We start from the raw sequence: 27,390 nt of genomic DNA, 5'->3' as shown, positions 1-27,390 counted from the left end.
CCGAATACCCCATTTTGTAGAAAAATACATCAAAGCCAGGAGAGAAAAAATGAGCACATGAAAGGAGTTGTTATTCAAGGCTTGTTCTGCTTATTAACTGCGTTACTGTGTGTGCGTGCACACATATAGCCACATGTACAGTTGTGCATGTGTTCAAATATTTATACGTTTCCATTATAATGTTCAAGTTCTATACCAGTTATATATTACTTCAGATCTCTTGAGGTAGAATAATCTCAGTTATTGTTTTATTGTTAAATAATTGTGCATAACATATCAAAAAGGAAGTGAGAACAATACTGTCAATTAGGCAAGAGACCTAGAATATACCAATACAGAGTAATCCCTCCTCAGAAAAGGGAGCTGCAGCTGCTGCTGTAGTTGATCTATCAGGCAATAAAGTTCTCCCACTTCAGATTGCAGGCTGCCATCTGCTGGTGCTCTTACTCAAATTCATACTTTGTAAATCCTTAGAAAAAGGTTACTTGAAATATTGTCTCTTTTTTTTTTTCCCCACACACTGATTTTTCACAAGCATATTTATTCTGGTATATTCTGTTCCCTGATACCTCATGAAATTGCTCAGGTTGCATGTATATATATTGCAATTCAAGGTTTGGTCCACCACCAACTCAAATACAAATTAAATTTGTGTCCACACAAGCTCATGCTCAAGCATTGCCTTGAGGTTTGAGATTGAGATCAAAGACACAACAAGTAGCTCAAGCTAAAGTAAATTTTATCTATGTATTTTACAAAGGTGGAAATCTTGGAGACATGGGAAAATCAGACTATATATTTGCTATTTACACTTTGTAAAATAGACTGCTAAATTTGAGCCCATTACTGCTCTCTCAAAGGCTACTCATCTCACTGCCACTAATTGGGACATTCTCTATGCAACTAGATAATTAGACTGCAGAGAGACTGCTTCAATTTAAAAGGTTTTCTGACGTGAATATTAAAATGTTAGATTTAGTCCAATAAATCTAAAGCCTAATCAATAACTTTAGACAAAGGTTGACAGCAAAACATACAAAAAACAAACAAACAAACAAAAAACTTCCCCAAATACAAATACCATGAAGACTGACCATGAAGTAGTCAAGTTTAAAATCTTTGGTGTTAGGAGGAAAACTGCCGCCAAAACTTCAACCCTGGGTATGGGGAGAGCAGGCTTCAGGAGGCTCAGGGAACTAGTTAGTTCCTCCTCTTAGGAGGACTGGAACAGGCAATTCCAAATTGTTGGAGGCAGGTGGGACAGAAAGTCAGCTTGGCTGAGCAGAGGTCTTCTTCTAGAGTTTAGAAGGAAAAAGAAAGTGTATGGCCACTCAAAGTGAGGTTAGGCAACATAGGAGGACTATAGAGATGCTGTTTGCCATTGTAGGGATAAAATTTATGCAGCCAAGGCTCAATTAGAGTTGAAGCTGGCCAGTACAGTATGTATGGGACAATAAAAAATTGTTGTTTGTTTGTTTGTTTGTTAATATGTTAACAACAAAAGGAGGCCCAGAGAAAGTATTGGTCTGTTTCCTGATGAGGATGATCACCTCACAAATACGGACATAGACATAGCAGAGACATTTAATGCCTTCTTCACCTCTGTCTTCAACACCAAGGATGGTCTCTCGGACCCCTGGAGCCCTGAGAATGCAGTAATGATAAACTCCCAGCCAATCCTGAACTTGTATGGGATTTACTGCTCCATCTGGATGCACAGAAGTCTATGGGGCCCTATGCGGTTCATCCCAGGGAGCTCTGAGAGCTGGCTGATGTCATCGTGAAGTGCCTCTCAATTATTTTTCAACAGTCTTGGGAATCTGGAGAAGTTCTAGTCAGCTGGAAGCTGGCAAATATTGTTCCAATTTTCAAGAAGGACAAGAAAGAAGACCCTGGTAACTACAGGCCTGTCAGTCTCACTTCAGTGCCTGGTAAAATTATAGGGATTATTCTGGGGGTTACTGAACACCTGAAAGACAATGCAGTCATTGGTCATAGCCAGCGCAGGTTCACAAGGGGGCAGTCTTGTTTAACTAACTTAATTTCCTTTTATGACAAGGTCACCCACCTAGTTGACTAAGGGAAGCCAGTTATGTAATCTTTTTGGATTTCAGTAAAGCTTTCAATATGGAGAGCATCCTTCTGGACAAAATGTCCATTCTACAGATAAATACATATTTGTATTCGTATATGAATTAACAATTTAGTGATGGGTTGTGCTCGGGGTACATTGGTTTACATCGGGCTGGCAGTCAGTCACTGCTGAGGTTCCCCATGGCTCTATTTTAGGGCTTCTTCAATGTTTTCAGAAATGACATTGATGCAGGACCTGAAGGCATACTAAGTTTGCAGATGACACTAAATTGGGAGGAGTTGTTGACTCCATCAAGGGTAGAGAGTCCTTGCAGAGAGTTCTTAACGAATTAGAGAGCTGGACTATCAGCAACAACATAAAGTTTAGTGAGAGTTAAGTGCTGGAGTCTGCAGCTGGGAAGGGACAACCCTGGGTATACATATGGACTGGGGGATAAGAAGCTGCAGAGCAGCCCTGCAGAAAGGGATCTGAGGGTTTTGGCTGAATGTATTCTCTGCTAATCAAACACTTACCTGTTTTCCAATAATATATTTATTATCAGTATTTTAAAGAGTGAGAAATTAAACAGGTGATTCAGTCCTTTAGGTGAATAGGGCTATGTTTGCATAATTAAGTTCTGTTTCAGTTATAAAATTAAGTTCTTTATCCTATTGTATTATAACAGTTAAACATTACTATAAAATTTAATTATTTTAGATGGAATCGGGACTGAGAAAACATTTTGTTTTGTTTTGTTCTATAAATCTGTAAATCTTGCTTGACCAGCACTCATAAGGATACATCTGTTCTTCTGCCCTCCTTTTTCAATAAACTGAGCTATGTTTCTACTAACATAATGAACAAATAATGATCAAAGCAATATCAAGTTTTCTTGAAATTGTATTTCTTATTTGGAACAATTACCAGTAACTAAAGATAAAACTTGTATATAGATTTTTCATTTTGTCCATGGAAAGACATAAATGGGAACACAGAAGTCACAGGTAAACCAGTTTAGTAAACTAGATTTCAGTGGGGTTACAAGTAGTGCAAGTCTTAACAATAAAGTGTAACACTGACAAATGTGATATGATAACAACAGAGATGTTCCACTGCTGATGTATTTTGCCTTTCTAGACACAAGTCTTCTCAGCAGCAGTTTCCAAACATAAATGCAGCCGAGGTTTCTTAGTAAGTCTGTTTTATTAAACTACAGCCTATAAAATTGATTTTTTAGAAAAAGAATAAAAGAAAATACAGAAAAAATTAAGCTCCATTAAAGAGATTTTAAATACTGAAAGAACTAATACCACTGTATAACAAGGGACAAGAGCTTCTCTTAAAGTGATTTTGTGAAGCAAAAATTTTCATAATACCAATTATGAAAATTTTCTGGATCTATAATTAACAATGGAAGAAATCTCAGAGTTTAACAACCCTACCATACTGGGTTGAACAAAGTTCGGGCTGCAATAAACCCATAATAATCCTGTTCAGCCTGTAAAATACAATTGTAATGTAGTGGAACTGTGATTCTTAAAGTCACTAATGACCTTATCAATCTATTTTACTAAAAAGACATGAAAGAAGTGCTATTATACAAAATATTTCCACTAACTTTTAAAATGCTTTAGAAAATATAAAATTTCTCTTGAGAAAGAAAATTTGAAAGAAAGCTTTCAAGAAAAAAAGGAGCTGGTAATCTATTTTTCAAATAGAGCAGTAAATTTTGATCATGCAACTTGAAATTTACAAGTTATATTATGCAAATAAATTCTTCATCCATTTCACTTTTTCAGAAGCATCTAATATGCTCCCTGAATTGCCAATTGTGGTGCTAGATGATAAAATTGGAAATTCAGTGGGCCACCACCCACATCCTAGCATTGTGTAACGGATGAAAAATTCGTAAATGACAATAGCCCATGTCATTTACGTCAAGTCACTCTACCAATAGCAAGTCATAACTGACTGTGTTTCATTTCAGGTTTTAAATGTGAAGATAAAAGTCTTATAAATGTTCATTTCTGTTTGATATTCAAGATGTGCTAAGCTAAAAAAAACAAAACAAAACAAAACAAAACACTATAGTGAGTACTGCAAGAAAAGGATCCAAGGGAAAGGTTTGGCCTCTTTTCATTCTGATTTAACTTTGATGATGCTTTATACATGATGAGGGTATCACTATCTCACAACCCATCAGCAGGTAATTCATAAGGAGGTCAAAGAAAGGAAAAGGCCATAGAATCATGAATAATTTAACAATTTCATCAATAAACAATTCTTCAGATAATAAAAAGCACTGAAAGAGCCATGTGGAGAAAGAGAAAGGGGAAAAAAAATGTATTTGCCTCACACTGACACCATTGTTCAAGCAAACTTTGAATTTGTGCACATACGGGATATTAGGTAAATAATTCCCCAATTTGCATCAACAACCATGATAGTCATGCATGGAAATATAGCCACTTGTAAATTTATACTTACATATTTTATTTTTGATCATCCTATGGTCACATATTTTAACTTAATTTCAAGTTCAAAAACTGTTATTCCAAATAGATTTCCAGTAACACACTAATGTATACAATAATATGATATAATGAATGCTATGACATAATATTCTATATGTTTTCATCTATGATAATACTAGGCAAAAACATCCTACATTACCTAGAGATATTTTAATTTAGTGCTTTTATCTATAAACTCTCTTTTTTAAATATCAGAGATACTAATCATGAATAAAGAAATTAAAAGCAACGTTTTGTAAACTTTTTCTACCCTTTATGCATTTTGACTATGATTCATCTATTCCAGACAACCATTGCATTTGCTAGATCTGTCACCATCCGAGATATTAAACAGCTAGATAAGAGGACAATCAAGGAGATTAGGGATATAGTCAAATGCTTTTCTTCATCAGCTTATCTTAGTTGTGATACTCTGAATTTCCTTTCAATGGTAATTTTTTTTCCAGCCCAAATATCATAAGTGTGACAAGCATAGGACTTTTTATAATGTAATATGATATTACGAATGAAAAAAAATTAGACAGCAGAACATAGCTAAACTTCTAGTCACTCTCTATCACATTGACTAAACATTCACCATATAGGTTTGCAAGAACAGGGACCATACAGAAATAGAGTATATCATTGTTTTAAGTACTCAGAGTAAATAAAACACAATTATTTCAGTTATAAAGTTAAACAAACCTATATGATTATTCTTTAATGTTCCTTTAATATGAATTAGATTATTTACTTTGAATCTATTCTGGATTATTCTCTATCTACAAATTATTGCACATACAGGGGATTAGGCAATTACAGGCATATACCAGTATGCGTTAGGTCTATTGTTTGGTGAAGTTCCCCCTCCCCTTTTCCTCTGCTCTTCCTTACCTGCCAAGAAGTAAATTGTCAGCATTTTATATCTAAATCTAAACTAAAAATACACTTATAATTTCCATATCTCTGGGATTGGGCATTAAAGAACCATTTGTGGCTTTAAAAATCTTCTCACCGTCTGAACCCACAGTACTGTTTGCATTCTGAATGAGACCTTAAGATTCCTTCTTTTTCTCTTTTCTGAGACAAAGACATCTCTTTTGCTTCATCCTTTTGCTGTCTTCATCATGTTATACCAGACTTGGAGGGTTTAGTTTAGCAGCTGGGTAGGGTAGGGACTGACAGTTTTTAAATTTTGTTCACGCTGATTCACACTTCAATCTCCATGTTTAGATGAGAGCCTATTCTTAAGCTCACTCTCACAATTTAGAACAAAAAAAATATGATCTATTACTTATGCATTTTTACATGCCTCTTCAAGCTGACAGTGTAACATATTTAAGTGGAAGCAAATGACCTCAATTTTTTACTCTCAGAATGAATCACCTTCTCAAATTTCAGTTCCTGGAGTAGTTCTCATGCTCTGTAACGTGTACCTTGCACAATGTCTAGTGTGAGTGACAGGGAACTGGAAAGAGATAAGGTAGAATGTGAGGTCTAGTGAGCAGTCACAGGCATTTGGCAGCCATCTTAGAAGGTTTGGTAGCCAAACGCTCCAGTCGTCATCTGGCCAGGGAGTTGTATCTCTTCTCATTCTGTCACCAATATGATTGAAGCCTCTTGCTTATAACTACTACTTCTCTGTTCTTCATTTACTGTACAACACAGTTCTCTCTTTAACAAATAAAGAACAATCTATAACTCATAAAAATTAAATGTGGCATTCTATTCTCGTAAATCCAGCTAATTTGGGATTGAATCAAGGTAATTATATTATTTAGGAAAATAAAACGTGTGTAAAATATATAAAAATAAAGATATATTTCTTTGCATGTTGGACTTTTTTAATTAGAAGTCTGAGAAATCTGTAAATAGAACTGAGGTATTTTCATACGCAATCTGTTCTTGTATGCTGATTGCTTGTTTGTAGTCTTCTACAGCTTCTTTACTGAAACCCAATTTAGCACGAATATCAGCTCTAAGTCTATACATCAAGGCGTTGTTAGGCTGAATTGCCAATGCTGTAAAAACAAGAAATAGAATATTAGGCTTTTTTTTTTCTTTTTTTTACACATTACCACATAATTATAAAGAGAAACATGGTCCCAAAGTTGTTGTCAGTGTTCTAATTTTTCTCCAAACATGCTTTCACAAGAGAAAAGCATTACCTATATACTAATTACCTACATACATTACCTGTACTAATTTTACATGAAAAGGTAGGCAACTTTGCTATGCTATTTATTCTTCAGATTTTTTTTTCTTTTTGATGCCATTTATGCATCCCATTTCAATTCTGCCCCATCAGCAGAAACTATGCTTTCCTCTATAATATGAGGAAAATCTCAGAAAAAAAAACTACCACCATCCATGGTGGACATGGCAAGGTACCCAATACTTTTCTTAGTTCCTCCATTATGTAAAAAAGGATTTATATAATTGTTGGAAAGCTTAATCTGATGTTTTAAAATTCTGTTTTAGAGAGAAAGTTCGTTGAAAAGCAATCATCTCAGTGGTTCAGTCAATTTTCATTATCTATAGCATGAAAATAATACTCATGAAAACCAATATGCAATTATTTTATTAATCATGAAATAAAATATTATTTGGACAAATCTCAAAAAGTAAAAGTAAACTAATTTAAAAAAAAATCTAAAGAGTTAATTTTTCTGGAAAGATCACTACCTGTGCAATCAAATGTCAAATCAAAGTCATATTACTAAGTTTTGTTCTACAAAATTAATACAAACTAAACATAGCGTTAGTTCCTGGGAGAAAAAGTTGTCTGTGTATCCATAGTTGCTGTATCTTGTGTTAGCAGCAAGGACAACAGAAGCAAAAAACATAGCTCAGCTGTTTTAAATCTGAACAAACAGTTTGTATTTTACTAGGATCAAGACAAGAGTTTGATTCGACTCCTCTTATCCATGAACCATGTCTATTCCCAGTACAAAAGCTTATGCCAGCAAATACCATTTTAAAACTTCTTCTACAATGAGCATACACATTTTATTTCTTGCTTATATATGAAATAAGCTACATGAATGCCATTTTCATAGCACCTAGACTTCCCAATACACACATACACAAATTAAATTTTTCAAGACTTGGTAAGTATTGTATTTTCTCACAACTTCTTGCCACAATTCCATTTATAATGGGGCTCTGTTCAGCTAATATGACACATTATATGAAACAGTTTTTCTTCTAATCTACATATTTTTAGTTCTAAGAATGAAAAAAAAAGACTGGAATTAATTAGTATGTTTACTTTAACTTGCTCTTTTTAATCACATCATAATACCTTATCAAACTAGCTAGAAAATATGCTAGCAAAAATACACACATACTTGCTGAATTGTGAAATAAAACCAGGTAATTTATCATCATAATTGCTAGTATAGTTCCAAATGGCAACCATAGCAGGTAATTAAGATTACCTGTTGAAATGTCTTTCTCAGCTTGTTCATATTGCTTTAATCCATTATAGAAATTTGCCCTGTTAAAATACAATGCTGCAGAGAATGGACTGAGGCAAACTGCCTTCTCAAAGTCTTCTCTTGCTTCTTCGAAATTTTTTAATATTGTATTTGTAATAGCACGATTCATAATAGCAGATTCATTTCTTGGCTCAAGCTTTAATACCTTGGAATAATAGCAATAGGCCTAAAAAAGACATGAATTGGAGATAAAAAACTGTTAAAATTAGAGGAATATTTACTCATGCTGTTTAACATTCTTTGTGCATAGTAAAGCACCCCTATGCTTATTCACAGAATTCATTTTTACTGGGATGGAGTTAATTTTTCTTCATAGTAGCCCGTACAGTGCTGTGTTTTGGATTTGTGACCAAAACTCTGTTAACAACACACCAACATTTTAGCTATTGCTGAACAGTATGTACACAGCATCAAGGTCTTTTCTGTTTCTCATGTTGACCTGCCAGCAAGTAGGCTGGGGGTGCACAAAAAGCTGGGAGGGACACAGCCAGAACAGCTGACCCCAGCTAATCAAAGGGGTCCAGACCTTACATCATCAAGCTCAAACAACAAAAAGCTACAGAAAAGGAGGAAGACATTTGAAGTTATTGTGTCTGTCTTCCCAAGTAACCATTATGCATGATGAAGTCCTGCTTTTCTGAAAATGGTTAAACATCTGCCAATGGGAAGTATTGAATGAATTCTTTATTTTGCATTGCATGTATACACAGCCTTTGCTTTACCTATTAAACTGTTTTTATCTCAATTCACAAGTTTTCTCACTTTTACCCTTTCAATTCTCTTCTCCATTCCACTTCAGGGGGACTGAACGAGTGTCTACGTAGGGTTTAGCTGCCTACTGGGTTTGACCCACAACATCCACAAATGGGTTAGTAACCACACAGACAGACTTTTGAAAAAAAAAGAATACCTGTTTATGCTGAATTGTAATTATAGCACAGAAGAAATGAGCTATGCACTGAAGTCAATTTGAATTAACACAGAAAGTGATTTTTAATGCGACACCTATTCTTGAACTTCTTTCTCCGTAACCAAACATCTTCTGGAAGATAGCGTAGAGAATCACAGATTTTTTTCATAGGAAAGAGGAAGAATAGACTGTGCAAGACCACTCATAGATGAATGATACCAGATGCAGTAAAAAGAAAAAAAAAAAAAAAAGAGAGAGAGAGATTACATGGTCACAGCAGAATCTACATGCAGAGCACTGACCTTGGAGTCTTAAGGAATGTATGACCCAAGTCTAACTTACACTCAAGAGCAAAAAGGAATTTAACTCAAAGAAACAAACAAGAACATTAAATTGTTTTCTTACATCATCTATTTCTTGTGCTGTATGAAGTACAATCTCAGTTTAAAACTATATGCCAAGCCTGTACTGTACATGATGAATTCCTCATTATGTGAACTGCAAGCTAAAGTGTTTACAGATGCAATTCTAGGAGAGGATTAATTAAAGTAGACAAAACATGCTGAAGCGTCCATACTGGTTCTGGGTTTCCACAGCTGCTGGACCATAAAGTTCCAATCAAGCCTGTGTCCATGAAGTGTGATAGGAAGCCAAAGGAAAAATCAGTGGGGGGGCGTTCTAACAGAGAGAAAAATAAATGGTCCTTGCCTTCAAGCAGAAGTAGGTGATTTCAAACCCTGAAGTTACTGTTGTTGTGGTAACAGGTAGAAGATCTGACTTCTTGATTAAAGACCATCAGCATGAGATTCTTTTCATTTTACTTCTAATGGTGCTATAGTGAATCCAGGCAACTTATTTAACGTATGGGAATTAGGGTTGGTGAAGCTTACTTAATGTCAGTGAAATTTTAGTACCACAATTCTTTACAAACTTTTGTGATGTGTATCCTAGCTGTCATAAATGTTAGTTCATTCATATCTGTTAAAGAAGAGTTCTCAACACCTTAATATCACTGTTACAGCATAGGACAGCTGTCAAAGTAGGAGCTCTAGGACCCTAATGCACATCACCATCACTGCTGCCCTGATGTTTGCACGTGTGCTAACTAGTTCTTCCGCTTCAGCTCCCAGTAACTTAATTGTCTGGTATCAACTTGATCCCACCAGCCCCTTTCAATAGAGTGTTCTTCTTTATGAATCAAGCAACCTCACTTAGAAAACAAAAAATTGCAGTCACAGCTTTCTGCATTCTACTCGTTGACATGCTTCAAGAACTACACAATACTGCCTACTTGCCTCTTCTGTTCCACCGAGCAGATTTTTCCCATCCAGAGACCTCATCCAGATAGAGTGATCTCCTGACGTTCAGTGCTTGCCAGTGGCCAAGTTTTGACTACCAGTTTTTAACATTTATCATCCACAGTTCAGTAACATGAGGAATGGTGCAGCTGCTATCTTAGCTTGGTCATTTAAATTATTATGATATTTATGTAAAGCTGCTCAAGATCTCAAAATACACTTCTGGCTAAGGCATTGGGCAGCCTAGGTGAAACTCAAGCAGAAAATGTACTCATATGTGCGATGTTAAATCTACTGTTGGATTGTTATATATGAAAGAACAAACAAAGCAAGAGAGTAATACCTGAGTATTTCTGCGAGATCTTGCTTTCTTGAGCAAAAGTGACAGCTGAGGAGAGAACACTTGTATCTCACTTTTACTGCTCTCTCTTATAAGAAGAGCGATAATTGTGTCTAACATTTAGCATAAGTTTCATAGAGACAGATACGAGAGTATTTAGCAAATTTAAATAAACTTATTTGCATGTTACAGAAGGCTTTTCCATCATCACAGGAAACAGTCACATATCAGCTGTAACAATGGTGTTTTAATAATGTATACTGATTTCATGTGAGTCACAAAGCAAGAAGCACCTTTCTGGGGTTGTGAGTTTGGGTTGTGAGAATTACTTATTATTGATTACTACAGATTAATCTCCCATTAAAAGACCAGGAAATTCAGTGTAAGAAGTTTAAGTGCATTCAAAGACAGATTTGTACCAACAGTATTTATTAGAGTTAAGGAAAAAAAAGTGTTCTGAAGACAGTATAAAGACAGACTGAAGACTTACCTGTGAAAATTGATGATTATGGAAGTAAATATTTGCTGCACTGAAGTAAGCTAATGCATAGTTGGGGTCAACAGAAATTGCCTGTTGGTAGTCCTTCATGGCACAGGATAGATACCCCATTAACTGATTGATGACACCCCGATTTGTTAGAAGTGGAGCAGTGGTAGTGAGCTGAAAGGAAATGCCAGATGCATTCTTATCCAGGGAAAATCCACATTTATACAGTAATTTATTCTGTTTTTAAACGATACATTTCTTTCTAAAATAAAATTTTTAAATGCACCTTCTGGCAATTGTTCTTGTACAGTAGTGACTGGATTCATAAAACCAGTTTAATTTTAGTAAAATCACTTTAAGCTAAGACCTACCTTTAATGCAGCATTTATATCCTGAAACGCAGCAAAATTTTCACCCATCTGAAGACAGACTGAAGCTCGTCCATCATATGCAGCATAGCACTTTGGATCGATAACAATGGCAACTGTAAACTGGTTCCAAGCTCTCTGAAGCTTTCCATGGGCCTAAAATGAATTGCAGTATGTGCACAATAAGAAACTTAGGAAATGTCAGAAAAAAAACAACCTACTAATGACCCGATTACAGCAGAAAATGGAAGAATGCTTTTAATTACAAATGCAGTTAACTAAATTACAGAAAAAAAAAAAAGTCTTCAAATATCTTGTAGGCAACACTAGTTCTTTTTACAGCAATTCAATCTATCAGCCATAACTGTTTTAATTGCAAGTATTACCTTTTCTATATCATAGATTCACTGAATGTTTGAAGTTGGAAGGGATCTCTGAAAGTCACCTAGACCAACCCCCTTTCGAAAGCAGGGTCGCCCATAACCATGTCCAGTTGGATTTTGAACTTCTCCAAAGATGAAGACTCAACAACATCTGTGTGTAATCAGTTCCAATGTTTGATCATCCTCACAGTAATAAATAAATAAATACTAAAAACTTTTCTAATTTTTAAGTGGATTTTCCTTTATTTCAATTAGTGCCTCCTGTCTTATCACTGGGCACCATTAAGAAAAGCCTGGCTCCGTTTCCTCTTTGTTCATCCATTAAGTATTTATACACATTGATAAAATCCCCCCTTGCATTTTCAGCTCTCACTGTGGCAAAGTGTAAACATTTTATCTAGTATACGGATTAATTAAGCAACGGTGAAAGACTAAACATCCAGATCAAAATACTTCTCCACTTGTGTGTATGTTTAAGCCCCAAAGGTACAATCAGGGTAAAGAAAGGTACCTAGTGAGATTTAGACCTCACAGAAATTAAGCACCTGCCAGTATGTGAACATTCTGGGTTGCCTCCTGCAACATGAGATGTCCAATTCTACATGTCTTATTCCTATCTGCTCACCAACTTAGTCCTTCCTGTGCAAATAGACCTGACACAGGCCACTGACATTAGTTTCTCATATACATATACATTGGCAAAAAATAATTCCCAGCAAGATTCTTGACAATTCAAGACATTTCAGACAATTGGATATAATAAATCACGGTAAGTAAATCAGAGGAATTAGAGAAGAAGAAAAACTGTCAAGTCATATCTTATGTCCTTTTGCTAATACAGAAGTACATTTTATGTAGTTAAGCATTTTTCAGTGATCATTACATATAAGTCATTTTTCCAAAGGATTTTAGTAGACTTTCTAACACTATTTGGGATAACTGGAACATATAAGATTGTTTTCAATTGATTTTTTTTTTTAATATATATACATTTAATATTTTGGCCACTTTTACATCTGCAAACAGCTTATACACACAGAACATGTACATTCGTAATGTTCCTATATCAGATGCAAATAAAAACGCAAGGTTACTTGTTATGTCATTAATTGAGAGTATATCTGCAACAAGTTTCAGTACAAATGTGAAAAGAAAATAATAGTCTATCCATTTACCTAAAAACAAAAAGCACACTAAGACATGTCTTAATATATGGATTGTTTTACATTTTGCATTATAAAAATATATGCATACAATATTAACTTTATTTTGTTTGATTAACTGTAGTATTGACAATGAATTTTGGTGCATTACCTGCAAGTTGTATCCTAAGCAAATTCTGGCTTTCACACATATTGGATTCAAGTGAATTGCTTTCAGGAAATCTTTCTGCGCTAGTTTAAGACCAGCCTCGTGTCCGTTTTCCATGTAAGAATTTCCTCGTCCAATATAGGTATCCACAGAAATGGGTTCTAGTTTGAGAACCTGGTTAAATGATCTCACAGCTTCTTCAAATTCATTAAGTCTAAAAATAGAGCTACTAGTGAATATTTGCTCTGTTTATTGTTTAAAAAATTATAAACAAGATCCTCTATCCCATAATGCCTTCAGAACATAGTTGAATTCTGACTGAAAGTGACGCTTTGTTTTTCCTTAAGTTTGGTTTCTGTATGTGCTCCCTGATGGTTATTGTAACAGTGAATGAAGATAGTCAAACTTCAGTTTAAATTCCTTGGCTTGAGGAAGAAAGCAGCAAAACTCTCCTTTAACTTCTGGTGGCCAAAGATTTCACCTTTTCACCATTTGTACTCAGCAGATTCTAATATAGACTTTATTGGAGTCATTCATGCTGTCCAAATGTCATGACCAAACGTTTTTTGGCAATGTCCTCAGGCACATCTGTTTCAGCCATAAATGATCTACCTCTAATACAAGCCTTCTCTCTGTTTCTACTCATACCAGTTCTTGAACTTATCCAAGCTATGTTACACTTGCAGGGTAAAAAGGGCTGATATTCAGGCTACTAAGGACAGACCATTCTGGTCAAAGAGTAGGCCAAATGTGGAATTCCATCCTTAGATAAAATTTGATGCATGTGGAGTATACTGCCTGTAAACAGAATACCTGAAATACATCAATGATTACTAATAGATGCCTTTACATACAAAGCAAAAATTTCAGCATGTCAAAGTACAAACTCATTTTACCAAGACAATACTGAAAGGTAAGAGATTTTTTGCCTGTAAGTTACCTGTTTTGAATCCACCTAAATACAGCCTGATTTCTTTACCAAAGGAGGAAAGATTATAGATTAATCTAACAAATAATTTTAAGGGTTGTGAATCAAATGCTTTTTTAAAGCAAAGCACATGTTGCAAAACAAATTAGGGCTTCATCCCAATCCTGTTAATAGTATCCCAAATGCATTTAAAACAGGTTGTACTAGCTCAGTTTTACAGTTACCAGTAACTCCTTTTGACAGGTAAATATGGACATGAACATAAAAATCTTATACCCAGTTCTCAGAAGCAGGACTCGACATTACCATGCTAGTTCTACATCATTCAGACACTGTGAAAGTTGGAGCCAGTTGTGCTTTAACTACAAGCATGGTAACACAAGAAGTTGTGATGCTAGAATCCTGAATATGTCCACTTCCAAGCTGCCTCATCAGAAATTTATATTATGGAGCGATACATAACAGCATAACTTTAGGATAAAATAGATTAGACTAGACTAATAGGTAGAGAGAGCTATTAAAATTCCCTTTTTACCACAGGTTATGTTTGTGTGAAATGGGAGCTAATGACTCCAAGTGTCACTATGATGAGTACACTAAAAATACTAATGCACATCTTATTTCTTCCAACTTGTATATGTTTTAACAGATATACTTTAATCTTTCAAAATAAATCTCATCTTGATGAAACAACACTTTAGAACTTCAAAATAAAAAATTCAATCAAGACCGACAATTGAGGTTTTTGCCTTCCTTTAAAGGACAAGGTGCCAGTTTAAACAGAAGTCACATACTGACTAATTCTGAACAAACCAACACAACGCATAGCTACTTCACATTCCACCTAAGGGTGTGGAATAACTTCTTAACGTTTCTCTTTCATAATTCTTTGTTCTTCAGTCCTTCTCTTGATTCATTTTTATCATCCTAGTATTTCCTTCTGATGCTGCCATAAACACACGGTTGCTTGATACCAGAAGGTTTTAATATCAGTTATTTCAGTTATTTTTTTTTCCCATTGCTCTTTACCACTCTCTCCTCCCCCCAGTTCTCAGTTTGCTCAAAATAAAAGGGGGTATAGGCATATAAAGTTCAGGAATTATTAATTTTTCTACTCTGCGTCAAACAAAACTACCTCTTACCTATGATAACAGATTCCAATAGCTTGAAAGATCTTGCTATCGTCTGGACTAAGCAATGCTGCTTCTTTAAAGTCCTGAAATGAACAGACATTAAACAATGCAAAATTTACACTGTTTCACTTCACCTAAAACTGTGATTTTAGCTATACAACTTTATGCTTCTATAGGAAAAGGGAGATAACTCTTCACAAAGAAGATATATTTTCAAAAGGGCTAGATATATTTAACTGTTTTCATACTTCATGTGACAGACTTTGATAGAATAAAATCTCTAAAGTTATGTGGCATCATAGTGCTTCTCACGAAATTTGAGGTAACATTTCCAGAAAAAAAAAAAAAAAAAACTGTTTAGAAAGTTTCTATTTTAATAGAAACAACATCTCTAATTAAATACATATATATATATATTGAAGATAAATTTTGTTATATGCAATTTCAATAGAACTCATCCAATAATAAAATTATTTATTTTTATTACTTTTAAAGACATAGCAAACCAAACTTGTATTTGCATTACAAGACTCTATTCACAATGTTCTAATGAAAGACACGCTAGGATTTTTATAATAAATCACTTTTTCAGAGCTTTTAATTTTTCTTTTTTACTAAAATTCAGAACATTGTCAAAATGCTTGTGGTTTTGTTTATGTGGTTCAACTGTAAAGTACACTTGATTTTAAAATTAAATACAGTCATTTCAATTATGATGTAAGGAAGTGCTTTAGACCTTCTTCACAGGAAAGCAATCAGTACGCAGTAGGAGTGGTTTAGCTGATTCCACTGAATCACAACTCAGAAAGCATTTTCTATATGTTCAGATTTTAAAAATAAAAAAAAACATGGAAGATTTTAGTACTGTTGGAGGTACGAAAGTGGCAAAATACTTTCATAATACTTTCATGATGTGCAGATGTGCATATATATCAGTATTTTATTAAAATAAAACCTCTCCTTCTGTAAACACACAACATAAAATTACAGATTTGCTTCTAAAAAACTACTGAGAGGCACTGTTCCAATCCACTAAAGCCTTTCAGTGAATTTCCAGGGAAGCTAATGTGATTCTTCATACGTGCAGTTTGAAGTATACACCCTGCTCTATGCATGAAGCACAGCAAAAGCAGGATCAAATTTCCAAGGACCAGGTTTAGTTTACTTAAACCAAATATGCTACCCTCACAGGTCACCTCACACTTCACAGAATCAACTGGAAAAAAAACACCTCTATACAGCAATTCAGATCTTATACAGACTGAACTGTAACCTTTCCTCTTCCTCCCAGTGTACCCAGTTCAGAAATACAGTCACTCTGAGTAGAGCTTAAATAATTACATGTTATTTCAGCAAGCAGTATACATGTATTACACATACTTGCAATAAAACATTAACAGAATGGATACACAAGGAGGTCTCTAGCACATTTATGATTTTTTTTTCTTAAAGTAGCTATTACATAATTTTGCGTCTGTTGTTCAATTACTATTTTGTAAATTTGTCTTAACTATTGTCCTGGTTTTGGCTGGGATAAAGTTAATTTTCTTCCTAGTAGCTGGTATGGTGCGGTATTTTGGGTTTAGGATGAGAATACTGATGACGCAGGATGGTTTAGTTGTTGCAGAGCAGTGCTCGCTCAGAGCCAAGGACTTTCCAGTCTCTCACTGGTAGCACCCTGCCAGCGGGCAGGCTGGGGGTTCACCAGGAGCTGGGAGGGGACAGAGCCAGGACACCTGACCCAGACTGGCCACAGTGATGAGCAATAAAACTCAAAAAAAAGGTGGGAGTGTCTGGGTATCGGTCGGCAGGTGGTAAGCAATTGCATTGTCCATCATTTGTTTTGTACATTCTTTTATCATTATCTTTTTTTTCCCCCTTTCCTTTTTTATCCTACTGAACTGTCTTTATCTCAAACCATAAGCTTTACCTTTTTTCTGTTTCTACACCCCATCCCACTCTGAGGCAGTGAGCAAATGGCTGTGTGGTGCTTAGCTGTCTGCCAGGTTAAACCACATCTATAATCCATTCAAATTATGTGTTTGCTCAGCCTGCTGGTTCTGTCCCATTTCACAGTCTCCTTTCACTGGCCTTACATACCAGTTTGTACCATCTCAGTATCTTTTCTGAACTATTTTGATCAATTACATCTTAAAGCACAAGAGATCAATAATGCAATCTTCCTATTTAACTTACTTCTACACAAGCTCTACAAACTGTAAATACTTCCAGTAGGACATTTATGGGTTACTGAAATGGGATTCATAATCATTCTTCAATTTACATTTACTCAATTTTTAGAATGTCTATGTTCACATTGTTGCTATCGCGTAATGAAGATACCAATGTTTATAGTCCACAATGGAGGCAATGAATGCAGCAGCAACTATTCTTTGAAAAAAAAATACATTCTTCAAAGACAAGGAAAAAGAAACTTTTAGAAAACTTGAAAACTATCTACAATTTGAAACTAAAAGCCCATATGTTTGAAAGAGTGTTTTAATGCTTAGATTTCTGCTATACCAGATGAAGTCCCAATGAAGAACAGTCCTCTGCATTGTAGTTGTCAGAAGCAGATTTTTTTCCCTACATTTAAGAAAACGAACTTGAGGTCTGACCCTGCCTGCCCTTTCAACAAAAATGGTCATTTATACACACACACACAGAGGAAGAGGACAAGCTCACTCAATTAATCAGAACCCTCCTTTTACCTCAGATTCTGCAAAGAATTAGTATTCACTTGGACCCAACACAAACAACTTAAAGGATTAAAAAAAAAAAAGAGGAAAAGTCAGGTTCTCGTTTATTACATTTTGTAAAATTCCCATGCTTACCCCTTGCAGCATAAAATTGTAAAAGGCATTTCTAGTCATTTTATTTGCTTTCAGACTGGTATGAGCTGTTGAGCAAATGAGAAGAGGACACCAACTATTTCAGGAAAATATAAAAGCTGGCAAATTGGTCTCTATATCATCAGTGGCTTACAAATAAGAAAAAACTCAAAATTTGCCTTAAACAAAAAAGGATTTTGTACCTCACATGCATTAGCATAATCACCAACTTCCATGTAGAGTAGTCCACGATTAATTAACACTTTAAAAATTATTTCCTTACTCAATTCATGCAGAACAAGAATTCCATAGTCTTTCAAAGCCTACAAAAACATAGAAGGCACTTTAGAAAATAATTCATACAGAGACAGACACAAGCACTGACTTCAGTGTGGCTACTCCAATGTTTCACTGTTTGCAGATTGAATTTAACTGTATTTGGAGACTTCTATAATTACATAGATACCTAATCTGAGAGTACAAAAGCAAAGATAATATAAATTAAACAGATGTGTTAAACAGGCAAAATTAAAAGTTATTTTGTTATTACATAAATTACAGTTGGAAATAAGTCTTTATTTTTTCTGCTGATAAAATTTGTCCATATTATTTTTTTTTTTAAACAGTTCTGACTGCACTATTCGTGGTTTAATACCAAAGTAAGATACTTTTAAAATTAAGTATTTTCAAATACAATTTATTGTTATTGAAGGGTCTAAGCACTACTTGTATTAACTAAATTTTTGTGTAAATTTTGTAAAAAAGTAAATAGTGATAGTGATATGACTGCATAGATTGAGGAAGCCTTGATTCCCAAATTTATCAAAACCAAACAATATTTCAGCAACAATGCTTTATCTTTTTTTTTTTCACATGAAGAATTAACTCATATAGTTTACTTAAGAATAATTGGATATTTTACATCTAGATATTTAACAACAAAAAAATGGTTCTTGACAGCAGTATTCCATATACTAGCCTCTTAAGGGAAGATCTATTCCTTGTCTCTTCTAAATTGGGAAAGGCATTTGAAAGTGTTTTACAGAAACCAACCCAGTTCTTGTTAGACCCAGTAAATTTCTTCTGTCAATGGGTTATTACATTTTTCTGCAACTTCCCTTGTACTTTAATTAGCTTTTCTAAAAAGTGATAGCAAAGAATGAATTTTATAATATAACTTATTATGAAGGAACTAGCATTTTCACATCTTAAGTTTTTACCTTCAATGCCCCGTTTTTTTTCTTTACCCCCTGCATCATTCTTGGCCGTTTAACCTGTATGAACAAATGGCCTTTGCACAAGGTCAATTTAACTTGAGACATCAAAATGATAGTTCAGCATGATCATGTTTCCAGTCTCAAGCTGCATTTTGCCTTTTTGTGTCCTGTTGTGCTTTTTCTTTACAACAAAAATAGAAAGCAGAAACACAGGTAGTGGCAGCTCACAGGTTAGTCATCAGAGTTATAAACACATCCAGAAAAACAAGGTTGTGATGAGTGTAGGATGTCATCCAAATTTTTATGAGGTCCTTTTCTGGATATAGCCATTATATTTTCAAAGGTATATCAAATGTAATTAACATGATGAGGACCAAAAATTAGTTTTATAAACAATTTCTTGAAGAGCACTGTCATACAAGGAGACATTGCAAGAGATCACAAATTTTGACTAATTGTCAAAGACAGGTTACTAGCTAATATGAACAACTGAGTGATCACGTGATGTTACAAAAATGTATATCATACCTTTCTGAAGTTCTTTATTTGATGATAACAGATTGCTCTGTTATAGTATGCCAAAATGCAGGTTTTGTTGAGGTCAATAGTTTTGGAGAGATCTTCAATAGCAGCTTTAAATGTCTGGACATGAAAAAACACTATGTATAAATTATAATTCACAATTCTCAGCACTATATATTCCTCCTTATAAATAACAGCCTTTTGGAAAACTTGACTTTACATTTACATTATTTTTTTTACATTATTGTTTCTTCGTTAGTACTTGAAGGTATCTAATCAATTCACTATGGACTAGTTACTGCAGTACTTGCTGCAGAAGGAACAATTCTTCAGAAGCTCTATTTTGCCAACGACTGGACAACCAAACATTTTTAATATTTGTTTAGATGATATACATATGCTGCAATCAACCTTTAATTTTACTAGCCTGATTTGTTTCTTAGCCTAACCTAGATGGTATCTTTGATAGAGTTTTGGTACTTATGTCTATTAAGTAAGATTCTATCCTGAAGAACTGAAGAGGAGAATATGCAGGTAGATCATAGAAGCATACAATGGTTGGAGTTGGAAGGGACTTTAAAGATCATCTAATGCTCAGTAGCTTGTCCAATCCATCATGAAAGCTACACAGAAAAATCAGAGTGGCTTCAAAAGAGAAAAGTATGATAGTCAATTGAAATTCCTTGCTTCCAACAACAACACTGGTTTCCAAAGTTTTTATCATTGTTTTACCATTACGAAGTGGCAAGTAAAATACATTGTTTTAAGGGAGAATACAGAAGTACAACAATAACAGAGATACCCACCTTATTCTGATATTTCAAAGTTCCTCGGTAAAAATAAGCTCTCGCACTGTTAGGAAGAATTTTGATTGCCTCATTACAATTCATAATTGCCTTAGAGTATCTGCCTTTACTTCCATAGTAAGCGGCACGACTCATGTATGCCTGCAGAGATTAACATAGAATGATGATGTGGCATAATGCTAAAAGAAAATAAGCTGGTTATCTAAGATAAGGGTAAAATATAAGAAATAAGCTCTATAAAAACATGCATCTTTTGAGGCATGTCATTTCTTTTATTTAATCCTTGCATTGTGCTTACTGGCAGATTACAAGGCAATACACCCCTAAATGCAGAACCTGTTATTCTTTGAACCCATCCTAAAACACCGCACAGAAACAAATTATGGGGAGTCTTTATATATTACCTGGAAGTGTGATGGACAAAGGGCAAGTGTTCGATTGAAATCTTGGATGAACTTAGCTCGTCCGAGCTGCATTCTACATAGCCCTCGCCGATAAAAAGCATCAGGGTAACTTGAATGTAGTCTGATAGCCGTATTAAAAGCATCATGGGCCTAAAAGAATGACATATCATCCGGATTAAATATGGTCTGTTTGTACAGCTGTAAACATAGGCTGTTAAACAACTGATTCATTGTACAGCAAGGTATAATCTATTTATGCAGTTGAAATCCAACATGTATCTGCATTGGTTTTGATTGCTTTCATCTATTTGCAGCTACTTAAAGTGTCCCAGTAATGCAATCATAACCACAAGGAGGTACAATCTAACTCACTTACTAATCTCATTTCTTCAGTGGTTTATCCAAGCACATGGTTTGTCAAAGCTGAAACAGTGAAGTTATTTCTTACAACAGACTAACATGGTTAGCATGCAACTCCTTTAAAATCCATCCAGATATTTTTTCCCCACACAGTTCACATGAATTTACAAAATCATGAACTTTTCCTAGATCTGCAGCTGTAATATCAGATGTGCACCGATATAGAATGTCACCTTTTGCAATTGTCATGTATTATTACATTAGATATTTCAGACAACTTTGACAGCCTTCTTCCAAAAGAATATCACTTATGACAATTGGGGTTGGAGGCAGACAAGGCAAGAAATTGTTACCCTGCCCTGTGAAAATCTGCTTTCAAATATTTCTAGTTTCATTCTTGAGCCTTTTAGCAAATCAGCAACTGACACATATTTACTAAAATATCAACATCAAAAATATTTGCATGAACACACACTAGGCCTGCCACAAAGCTCACTGACTTTTTATAGAATCAATGGCCTGGGTTGAAAAGGACCTCTTAAAGATCATCTAGTTTCAACCCCCCTGCTCTGGGCAGGGTTGCCAACCACTAGAGCAGGCTTCCCGGAGCCGCATCCAGCCTGGCTTTGAATGCCGCCAGGGATGGGGCATCCAAATTTTAATATGCTTTTAACAAAGAAATCTCTAATCAGAAGTATTGATTTTATTGAAATAATGCAAATATAATTTCCTTAAGTAAGGCAGTTTCATAGGTAAGGTAAGTGCCAAATAGAACCATCTAGAGGGGTGTTTTGAGCTACAGTAATATAGAAGACAGTTAACAAAATATAGCCAACTCCATAATTAATACAATAATCTAGGAATTCCCTTGTCCATGTTTAGTACTAATTGACTTAGCCACTGATATGCTACCAAGTACCTGTCTATAAGGTCTCTGAAAATATGCATAAAGAGTAAGAAATTCATGTAGTTTTTATAACATTAGAATGCAAACTAATGTCATACATTTAAAAAAAAACATAACATTAGCACTGAAAAAAATGTTCACAAACTTGCAAGACAGTTTAATGTACATTGTGAGTTAAAAAGAAAACTGCTAAAAACAGTGGAGGCTGTTGAAAATATTGAAATCATTCATTCAGTTATCATTGTTTACAGGCACTGGAGTCAAAGGCTAACACATTGTATATAATTAATACCAACCTGTAATAAATTTGTTTGCTCCATGTAACACAGGCCCATAAGATAATACATTTCAGCAGCCTCAAATGCATTATGTAGGATTTTTGCTGAGGTCATCTGAAGCTCTATAGCTTGTTTAAAACTTTCCACAGCATCCTGCAATACAGATAATACTAATAGTTACAAAGCACTTAACTGAAATCTGCAAGACTTGTTAGTCATTTTCAATTATTTTTAAAAGGTTTTCTTAGTCTGAAACATTAAGGTAAAAATGACTACTAGAGTGTTACTTGCTGCTGCATTTAGACATTCTCTTGATCTCTGAACTGTTCATATAAACAACTGACTAGAAAAATGGACATATTTTTGAGCATGATTTATATATAACAAAGTAGCTATTGTACATGGTCTAGAGATAACAGTAGAAATGAAATGTATGCTGTTTAGGGGCATAATTATAACTATTTATTGATTTTCCTTGAAATGTCACTTATTTTTTCTCTCTTCTCAGGAAGAAAATATACCTCTTGGAGTATGATGATAATGAAGTACTTGTTGCAGGTTTCTTTTGTAAATAATAATAATAACAACAAACAGTTATGCAAAATACATATTTATTCCATAGACAACTTGCATAAACTTATTACTGATAAAGAAATATACCAAAATCCTGAATTGAAGAAACTTAGGTGAACAACCTCTCAGAATACTGCCCAGATCTATGAGACATGGTAAGAATTTATGCTTTTTTTAATAATTCTTTGTCTTAAAGGAGAGAATAAGGAAAACTACCAGGAAATTAAGATCAGTTCAAGATAAACTATTCCTTTGTCTTTAAGGATTATGAAGGGACAATAGCTGAAAGTTTAAATATCAAGAATAGTAAAACAATTATAACATTTTTCTTGAAAAATGAAAAAAAGAAAGTGTTTGTTCAGAAAAATCAGCCTGAAATACCAGTAGTTATAGGGGTGTCTGCAAATACTGTGGCTGCTCACTTAAATGGTCATCAATGTAGTGGATGTTTTAGACAAAACAGATCTGCATTTACTGCTATTTTAAAATCCTTTTATTCTATTCCTACAGTTAAAAAAAAATACTCTTATTTCAAGAAAAAAAAAAAGCTGTAGATATCAGAACTCACATATGATTCTAAAGGCACAGCTGATTCTCAGAGCAGTATAACCTGAAGTCTGATCATTTTCCCATATCAGGAGAATTATGTAATACCTTTCCAAAAGAGGTGGCAGTCCTCACCTCTGAGAGCAGTACTCTGAGAAATCAGGGAAGGACTGTAATAAACATCCTCTTAACCATGACTACTAAAATGGTTTTGATCGGATGATACTAATGATTGCTGTCTTTGACTTAGCATTCATAGCATTCTTAGCATAGACAGCAGAACTATTAATGTTGTGTTATGGCTTGAAATGAACATAACTCACAAGCCTAACACAAAAAAAGTTCAGTGAGCCAAGAGGTTTTATCTGGTACAAGCCCAGGGAGCAGGAGTATAATTTCTGCACATTGTACACCTGATGTTCATTTAAAAAGATGCTGCAAAAATGAAACTATAAGGAAATAGAAGGATCGTGCATGTCAAATACAGAACTCAATGGATAAGGTAGATTTGATGTTTTCTTGATCTACCTGTTGCTTCCTGCTGTTGTGTTTAGGGAAAAAGGACTCTGTACATTTTGTAAAAATAAATAGGACTGTACAAGAAGAAATAGCCTATCCATACTGCCAATTTCAACAACTCTGCAGGCATCAAGCGCTGGCTAACTGCACGAGTCAGAGGAGTGACAGCATTGGTTAAATTCTATGAGATATGAATATTCACAAAGTTGAGAATACACCTGCAACTATATATTATATATTAGTTCACATACATTAAATTTTTGTACAACATTTTATTAGACACAAAATGCCAGACATAATTCTGTTTTATTTCACAAGAAACAAAATTATGACATACAATCAACCTTAATCTATATAACTGAATCTATAAAATTTTCAATTAAAATGTGTTAAAATTAAAATTACCTAATTTATGCTGAACTATTAGTGCCGCTGTTGTTGAAAAATTTTACCCAGATCTTCTTATAATTTAAGCAGTGAAGTACTACAAAGATTTATTATTATACTAGGAGATTTGATAAAATATTAAAAGAATTAACAAAAAAAAATTGTTTGGCATATATATATATATAAATATATATAACATAAACATTTCTAACCTTTGTTTTCTCAGCTTTCATTTGTATTTTTCCTAGAAGAACAAACATTGAAGGCTCAGGCTGAGTTGCTGTAGCTCTGCATAAGCTCTCTATGGCTTTATTGTGATTTTGACAAAATGACTGAATGAGAGCTTGCTGAACGGGCTGAGACTTAAAGGATTCTGGAAGAAAACAACCATGAAAAGTGATCATCTCTTCTACTTCAACATATATTTCTACAGTATAAGATACCTTTAAATGATATGTAAACTTCAAAATGCTATTAAAATATTTTACGTTTCAAAGCTTGTTTTATCAGCCATAAAAATAGAAACAAACTAAATTCCATATAAAAGTCTGAACTTGAACAGTTAATTATCCATGAATGTAGTTCAATGGCTAAATACCCATAAACATTTACCTTCCTCGCCCCACATCTAAGAAGGAGATGCTATGTGGGATTATCACCATATGTTTGCTTTGTTTTTATATGGTTATACTCTGTGTACCCAATCTTGGTCACTGCCAGAGACAGGAAATTCATCTCATGTGGTATAACTATCCATATGGACTCACAAAGAGCTTCACAATGCACTGAACACTGCTGTTTTATGCTGAGCACATAACAAGGAACTACTATACTGCAACATTTTTACTGCTCAAATGTGTTGGGAAGGTTCAGTCCTAGAGATATCTGATATTTTGTTAGGGACTATATAAGCACAGAACAGAATCCCTACTCATTTTTCCTTTAAAGCAGAAGTTACTAATATTGAAAGGAAGAAATAAATAAAAAAAAAAACTCAAAATATATAGAAAATTCAGAAAACACAGGTTGTAATCAGGCAATAATGTATGCCATTATTATATTTAAATACCCTATATTTTAGCTGATTTTTGGTAATTAACCTATTTGTGTGCTTGTGTGCCCGAACTTAAAAAGAAGAAAAAACAATTCCTTGCTTACAGACCCTTGCTATGATTCACATTGACATTTACCTTCATCTATTTCTGCAAGTTGGTGAATACACAAACTTGCCAGCTCATATTTCTTCAACTCCATTAAATACTGTCCCCTGTAAGGAAATATTCATTGGATGCAATTAATAAAACTCTTTTCAATTATTTCTTTCAAATCGCAAATGCTGCTGCAATTTGTTTTCATTAATCTAAAAAGAGAAAAAGGAAAAACAATGCCTTCCAATAAAAACATCCATTTTTTCTTCTTTTTTCCATCAGAAGTATCTCTCCAATTCTTAAATTTTTCTCTAACATGAAAGCACCAAGAAATTATATGCTTACTTCTCTTCAGACTGTGAATTACAAAAACATATTTCCTTTGTATTTCACAGATAGCAGTCCATATTATTTTAAGACCTGTGACAGTAAGCTTAATATCGTTTCTAAAATCCATCACGAACTAATATCTGATATTCTGTTTTCAAAGATTTTTTTTGCCTCTCAGATCTCCCTGTCAGTCTAAGAGTTACTGCTAGCCAAACCACCCTCTGAGAGACCAAATGAGCAAACCCACTCTTAAAACTGGGAAAACACAGCATTATTGACTGGAACATAGTAACCAATTCTCCTAATACACCTAAGGAGTAATATCCCAACACTTCATTCTTAGTTATGGCTTTTCAGGGGAGAAAACAGCTTTATCTAGTAATTTTATCTTTTAGTCTTGGTAAAGGTCAGTACTTCTCACTGAGCCAAAGATGGGGAAGAAAAATAATTCAAAATTAAATTGGCCTGGACTTAGTCCTTCACATTCCTTGTGTTATATGGATTCTGCAGACAAATCAGTGAAAGGCCCGTCCACTTGGGAAAAACATTTAAAATGATTATTTTATTTTATTTTTTTTAAGTTCAGACTTTCTGTATTGTCATTGCACCTCTCTACATCTTTTTTCCCCAGAAACTATATGCACCTCAATGAGCAATATCCTGTATATGAAGGTCCCTCTCTCCAAACTAGAGATTATACTATACAGATATAAAGTTCCTAAGGTTTGAAAAATGTTATGAATATACAATTTTTAACCTACTGAGAGCAAGTTTCGAATGTTATAAGGTATCTACCAACAGCATTCTGCATCAGAAATTTTTTAGGAGTAAGATACAAGCGAAGACCTCAACTAATCACTTTTGTACCTTAATATCCTCAGTTGTGACTTATTTGGATAAAGATGAATGGCTCGATTCATATCTTTCACAGCATTTGATAAATTATGAATCTGTAATTTAAAAAGAAACAACAATTTAACTCTTAATACGAACACAATTTGGAGACTATTATTTCCATAAATGTGGTTCTACAAGCTGCAATGCCTCATGAGGTGCATATGCCCTCTACACAGGAACTCAACACTTTTTTTTTTTATTAAAAAGTCTGAAACATGCGACCTACAAATATCCATACTCTCCCACAGGGCAGATTCTAACAGCAGATAGTTTCTTTACTTTTCCAAAATCCAAATGAGATTCTGGACTACTGGGAAGGAGATTAAGTCATGAGATCCACATGCACATATGTCCTTATTAATCTTCACTGCTGTCATGAATTTGCATTTATTTTTCAAGAGTCCGTGCCTGTGGTCCCAT

General features: G+C 34.4%; 1 protein-coding gene across 1 annotated transcript in view; it reads right to left on the bottom strand.

Annotated features, from left to right (window-relative positions):
* Nucleotides 1-6,435: 6,435 nt before the first annotated feature.
* TTC6 (tetratricopeptide repeat domain 6) overlaps nt 6,436-27,390 on the bottom strand; it is a 61,786-nt gene continuing 40,831 nt past the window's right edge. The window contains exons 18-31 of the mRNA XM_035539250.2: nt 26,941-27,023; nt 25,786-25,862; nt 24,808-24,968; nt 22,589-22,723; nt 21,026-21,175; nt 20,622-20,762; nt 19,822-19,935; nt 18,280-18,399; nt 15,255-15,328; nt 13,188-13,398; nt 11,494-11,646; nt 11,126-11,296; nt 8,028-8,253; nt 6,436-6,608 (exon numbers count right to left, since the gene is read on the bottom strand). Of these exons, the coding sequence (XP_035395143.2) occupies nt 6,436-6,608; nt 8,028-8,253; nt 11,126-11,296; nt 11,494-11,646; nt 13,188-13,398; nt 15,255-15,328; nt 18,280-18,399; nt 19,822-19,935; nt 20,622-20,762; nt 21,026-21,175; nt 22,589-22,723; nt 24,808-24,968; nt 25,786-25,862; nt 26,941-27,023 (1,989 nt within the window). The remainder of the gene's footprint in view (nt 6,609-8,027; nt 8,254-11,125; nt 11,297-11,493; nt 11,647-13,187; nt 13,399-15,254; nt 15,329-18,279; nt 18,400-19,821; nt 19,936-20,621; nt 20,763-21,025; nt 21,176-22,588; nt 22,724-24,807; nt 24,969-25,785; nt 25,863-26,940; nt 27,024-27,390) is intronic.

Source organism: Cygnus atratus, chromosome 5 (assembly GCF_013377495.2).
Source record: "Cygnus atratus isolate AKBS03 ecotype Queensland, Australia chromosome 5, CAtr_DNAZoo_HiC_assembly, whole genome shotgun sequence".
In the NCBI taxonomy this organism is placed as follows: domain Eukaryota; kingdom Metazoa; phylum Chordata; class Aves; order Anseriformes; family Anatidae; genus Cygnus; species Cygnus atratus.
Note: the sequence above shows the minus strand (reverse complement) of the source record. Positions and strands in the feature narration are given on the sequence as shown.